The following is a 6,566-nucleotide window of genomic DNA, read 5'->3' on the forward strand; positions in this document are numbered from 1 at the left end:
TTGGTTCTGCTTAACCTTGAAATGCACGAAAGGAGTAAAGGAAGTTTTGAGTTGGTGAATGACTTATTATTGGGAATCGTTGATATTCTACAAAAAGATAGACTGTGCAGACCGATGATTTTTTGTGGAATTGATCTTAGAAGTTCGGTTTATAACAGTCTTGAAACAATTTTGGGGTATTTGCTAAGTGTTGTTGATGAAAAACAACAAGGAAGATTTAGATTACTCCTCGATCGCTTGAATTTTATTGACAGTGAACTCGTTGAAAAAACCAACCTTTATTTCAGGTATTTTTTGTGTAAAGAAAAATCTGAAACAGATGATCCAAAATACAGGCTTCTCTATATCTTAAGAAATTTCGATTACGAAGAGGCACGTGATTATTTTATGAATTTCAACACAATTTTTACCGATGATTCGGATAAATATACACTCGAAATTTTAAATGAGTTTGGTTTAAAAGCATTCGAATCCAAAGACTATATTGTTTCATTTAATATTCTTCAAGAATGTTATTTTTCCCTTGAAAAGGAAGGAATAAATAGGAAAAATTATAAAAAGGAAAAAAATAAGGAAAAAGTCGAACGAATATTGCTGGTTCTCACCATTATTCTTGAAAATTCGGTTGTTGATGAACCCTTCTTCGATGTATTTATCTCTAAAATGAGAATTATCGAAACTAACCCGATGCTTCTCAAAAATATTGGGGATAAAACTTCCGAAATCTTCAGAGGTTATTTCTATTTGATGAATTATGACTATAAAGAATGTTTTAAAATCCTTAAAAATACTATGAGCTCTCTTGGGGGAGATGTTTACAATATTCTCAAGGAATCCGCTGAGCAAAGGTACGAAAAACTTTTCAGTGACAAGTGAAATAAACTAATTGGGTCTGAAAAAATATATTTTTTTATCCATATACACAGAATATTATTACTCATACAATTATTTTAATATTTATTTTAACATTGACAAAATTGAATTAATAAAAAAAACACATTTTTTTATTGAAAATTGTACAATTTCAATTTCAATCTTATATTTTATATTTTTGCATACCTTGATGATTTTCATTGAAAAAAACCTTTCAATGCCTTTAGTTATATCGTCTTTTATCACATTGACTCATCACTTTTCGAAAACTTTTAGTACAATAGGTCTCCCCTGTCCGTTAGTTTGCACAGAAGCTTCAAATATGTTTAGAACATTGAAATTTAACAGATAAATTTTGCGAAGTTGTCAATTATGTTGCCTGACTCTACAATGCTTGGCTTAAGCTATATATTTTTTTTTACAAAAACACACACTAGCTATTTGATTGTGATCGATCAACTTGCAAATTTTAACACATCCTGAGATATGTGGTATTTTTAAAGTATATTTTAAATAAATATCAACATTTATACTTAAATTGGGATGATATCGTCATAAAATACCATAAGTCGTAAATTAAGAAGTTAGAATGTCAACTGAAGCCGAAGCATACGCAAAAACAATAAGATTGAAAAAACACTTCAATTAAAAAGTTTGGAAAAAAGAAGGTACATTTATCAAGATTGTAAAGATGACGAGGTGAAAATATTATCACTGAAATCTGTTTTAAAAAACATTATGAAGTTTCGCTATTACAAGATTGAATAACTAAAAATAAATTAGCCCATAAATAAACTCCGGATTTATTATATTTCTACCCAATATTTATTTGTGGACAAGATATCAGAATATACAGGTATGGTGGTTTACCACATAATATATATTAAAAATATAATTTACCATGAATAATATAACAATTAATTTTTTAAAACACTTTTTATTGTGATATTTATTTTCTAAATAACCCAAAATCTCATTTCAATTTGTTATTTTTATCACTTATTCTTCATAAAGCTTAAAAAAGGCAGCAATAGAAAAAAAAGTAATTTTTATTTTAAACATGTATTTCTTCGTGAAAATTTTACAGGTGGTTTTTCGCATTAATCAACCCAACATCTAAGAATATTACAAGTATTTTTGGGAAAATATAGATGAAATCATTTATAAAACAAAAAAAAACCCTATAATTTGTATAAAATACTTCATAATATAGCGAGTATTTTATCCCTGAATCATGTTAATATTTGCAAGAAACTAAAATCGTTTCTTTAATCTAATTATAGAAGATATAATATTGAATGTAATATTTAGCAGTCTAATTCAAACCGACAATTTATCGTCATTTCAAATAGAATAAAATTCAAAGCAAAAATCAACAAAGCGTGGAGCCATTTTTATTTTGATTACTGAATTCATCCATGAAACTTTTTTTTTCATAGAATGAATATAATATTTTTCAAAAATTTCACCTTAGCCGTTGGAATGCGGCATAAAATAATGAATTATTCAGACAAAATATCTACAATTTTGTAACCAAAAAAGGAATAGACAAAATTCTTCATTTTAAGTGCGATTATAGTGCGAATGGAATTTAGGAAATCAACTTAACAAGTTATATTACAAAAAAAAATTACATCATTCAAAAAAGAAATTCATTACCATTTTAATTTAATAGAACATATGACAAATATTTTTTAATGGGTAATTATTAAGAGCGACTAAATATGTTAGGCATTATACAAAGAATTCATTTTTGAAGACCCACTTTTACCGTCGAAATTTAAATTTATTATTTTCACAATATATAATAATGCAACTAATAGACAGTTATATTGGCATTGACAAATAAATATGGAATTTACTTGCGTTTTTATCAAGTTTAGGTTATATTTTTAACGCATATTTTCTGAAAATAAAAATTTGTATTAATGTAAAAAATTTATATTCCATAAAACTGAGACTTTGAGACATAGTAAATTATCCAATATTTATTCATTAATTTATACTAATGATGATCTTTAAATAAATTTTAAGGTGTGAATCTTTAAGTTGTATTTTTCTGTGTTTCAATTCTTGATGAATTTTTTCTTAATTTTAAATATATAATTGCACTTATCTTTTTTTTTACCATGAATTTTCGATAATTTACAGTTGTTTTAATTATAATTTATGAAAAATATGCTGCTTGTTTTAAATTTGTTTCTAAGTTTTTAATAGCCGTTCTGAAATTCTATCAATTATTCTTAAATTTTTTAAAAAATACAATTTATCACATGTGATTATCTTCTAGCCCTTGGAAACTATTTAAATTTACAAACTTCGAAAAACCATCCTAAGAAGCAGTAGAACCAGTAAATATTTTATTATTTTTTTCATAGCGTATTAAGAATTTAAAATCAAGTAATATTCAAAATAATAAATAGTCTGAAAAGAATGTACATGATTTTTTTGTATATCAATCATGTCTTTAGAAATGTAAAATAGAAACACGCTGATATAAAGACATCTTTCACTTAAGAATTTTAAATTCATAGCTAGCGATATCTATGAAATATGTATAAACTTGTTCCGAATTAAAGTCTTATAATTCATGAAAAACGACACCTTTTACACCTTAATATTACAATTATATGAGTAAATCTATTCATGTTTTTATTTTAATTTTGTATAAGTTAGAAAATCTTTTATTTATCCAATAAAAAACCATATATGCATTATTAGTTTTAATCCATCCATTTTTATAATAACTGAAATAATTACAAGAAAAAAACCTTAAAATTATAAATATCATTCTATATATTATTAACTACTTTATATAAAAAATAGCACAGTTATATCATGGGTCATATAAATTTTATTCTTACATCAGGGTTAATTTTATCAAAAAGTTATTCTGAATAAAGATAAAAGCACACCAACTATCGCCATTAAATAATTAAATTACAAATAACATAGAAAAACCAAATAAATTGCTCTTCTATAAAAAAATAAATACTTAAGAACCATTATCAACCACAATGATAAATGAGATAGATACTTCTGCTTAGTATCGTTTTCTACGAACTAAATCCGACCCCCATGTATTTCAATGTATTGATTGTTAAGTTCTTTCAAAAACTATTCGAAAGCAATAAATAAGCATTGCACTTACAATAAAAACTATTCAAATAGTTTCAATAGGCTAAGTTTGAGGAAATGAAAAACTAGAAGTGATGTTTCAATTAAAAAATCAATTTCAACTTATTTAAAGCATTAAAATAGATTAATTTTTTGGAATATAGCCAGCTCTTTAATTCTGAAATTATAATTTTATCATTTTTATTTGATTAATTTATGGGCAAGTTTCACCTTGTTATCAATCGCCCTATGCTCAGACGTAATTAGCTCCTTGAGAATATTTCGAAACAAATCAATGCAACATTTTACAGTTCTTCATTTTATTCCAATACCTGCTCTTCTTATCCCAAATTATATGGGCTCAAGTGTTTTATGAAGTGTGAGAGCGCGCATGTAGGCTTCCACTTCACCGGGTATTTTTAACAATTTAATATATTTTTAATAAAATTTTGTAACCACTTGATCTTAAGTTATTACATTGGTATAATTATCATTTTACCCTTTTATATAAAGCCAAGTTAATTGAGAAAGATTACATACTTCGTATATTCTTCGTTATCAACTTCAATTGAATTATCGAGGCTAGTTATTCCTTAAAAAAATTACAAAAACTATATTTTTTATGAATAATAAAATATTACTTGTATATTTTTAATAAAAATATCCGTTTTAATCCTTTTATATGCCTGTATAATCACAGTTTTTTCTTCGTTGATCTCTTTTACAGTGTGATTTCTGATCTTTTCTGTTTTCTTATAGTTTTAGCGACTTGATAGAAGGAAATGAAGGCATCTTGCAATCCCTTTTTACCGCCTCGTGTGATATGTCCTAGGATTTTTATATGTATAGTTGCCAGATAATCGTTTTTTTTCATTAATTAGTATAATGCAGACATTTTATCCTTTAATTGGCCAGCAAATTTCGGTCTTGAATAAAAAGGAATTTCTTTTCTTCACTTGGTTTAATATTAGTGCTCTTTTACACCTCGAGATCCAAAATATCAACCATACAAAGATTCCTAGCTTGAATTGTTTGAAATGTGGCTGTATTTATTTTATTTGCATAAATTTTGGCATCATAAATGCGTATATTATTCTTATAGAATTCTAAAACGTTTTCTTTCTCTTTTGATTTTAAAAATTGTTGAATATAAGGCCGGAATTGCAGGGTTACAAAATCCTTAAAAAAAGTAAAATAATTCTTTGAAAAAAATAGGTTAAATTTAAAAAACATTATTTCCACCATATAATCATATAAGATGAAGTTTTACATGATGAAAATATATAAAAGATAAAATATGGTTTATATTAAAATTATATATATCACTCTATAAAGACGCCAAGGTTTAAAACTTAAAAAAAAAATTATTTATGTATTTATATTTACTATATGTCTCATAAGTTCTTATTATAAGACAATCACCTTAAGTAAAATATTAGATCTAAAGTGTTAAGGAAAATTCATACATCACAATATAACAGCATGAAGCCACATGTGTACAATTAGTAGAAATTGTATTCTTTTAAAATAAATTATATTTCTAAAAAGATATTTTTATTGACAAGCAAATTTTATCTAAGTTGTGGCTAAAATTCTACCCATATTTTGATATATTATGGTTACCAACGCAACGTTCAACAACACCCAGATTTCTTTGCCTTTTTCATTTTCTTTAAGCTTTTTCCATTTAGTACGGCGTCAGTCAACGATTTCTTGATCTTTCCTCTCTTCTCTTTTTTATTCTTCTCGTATATTTCCTTCATAAGGGTTTTAAATGCGTCATTTATATTTGTTCCTTGTTTCGCACTCGTCTCAAAAAACAGCATTTTGTTTCTTTCTGCAATATCTTTTCCCTGTTCATAAGACACTTCCCGTTTAGATATATCTGTTTTGTTTCCAACTAAAGCAATTACCATCTTGGCATCGCCATGCTCTTTTAACTGTAACAACCAGTATTGCATGCAGTGGTCTAGTGTAAACGATTTAGAAACATCATAAACCAGAAAAGCCCCCATTGTTCCCCTATAATATGCACTCGTTATAGCTCGATACCTTTCCTGTCCAGCCGTGTCCCATATTTGTGCTTTCACAATGGCCTCAGGAAAAGTAAATGTCTTTGTCTCAAATTCGACGCCGATGGTTGGCTTTGTGTCAGCAAAAAACATGTCTTGCGATAATCTAAGGAGAACATTTGTCTTTCCGACACCTGAATCCCCAACAAGAACTACTTTATATAAATAATCATACTTCTCAAGCATAGCTTGTCATGGCTTTTTCTTTAAGATAAAAAATATGAAACAGGTGTTTCAAAAATTATGTTTTTAAAACGATCAATCATGTTAGAAAATAATATTTAGAAACGTGCAAAGCCTTGCAATAATAATATTATATTTTGCCAGAAATTTATTAATATAAAATATGTGTACGTTTATTATTTTTAATTATTCATCGAGTTTAATTTATTGCTGAGATATAATCCAGTATATATTTTCCTTATTAAAAATTTCATAACTTTACCTTTTTCATCATCATATAAACAGCAAATTTAAAGAAAGCTTTAAAAAGAAACTTGGCGT

At 26.5% G+C, this 6,566-nt stretch overlaps 1 protein-coding gene across 1 annotated transcript; it reads right to left on the reverse strand.

The window, feature by feature from the left end:
- Positions 1–5,624: 5,624 nt before the first annotated feature.
- LOC147063117 (uncharacterized) lies at positions 5,625–6,248 on the reverse strand. Its single transcript, XM_085960165.1, has one exon. It carries the CDS (start codon positions 6,246–6,248, stop codon positions 5,625–5,627), a length of 624 nt encoding a protein of 207 aa, XP_085816291.1.
- Between the last annotated feature and the right edge of the window lie 318 nt (positions 6,249–6,566).

This window comes from Rhyacophila brunnea, unplaced genomic scaffold (assembly GCF_057557595.1).
Source record: "Rhyacophila brunnea isolate RB1 unplaced genomic scaffold, BYU_Rbru_1.0 scaffold_98, whole genome shotgun sequence".
Taxonomy (NCBI): domain Eukaryota; kingdom Metazoa; phylum Arthropoda; class Insecta; order Trichoptera; family Rhyacophilidae; genus Rhyacophila; species Rhyacophila brunnea.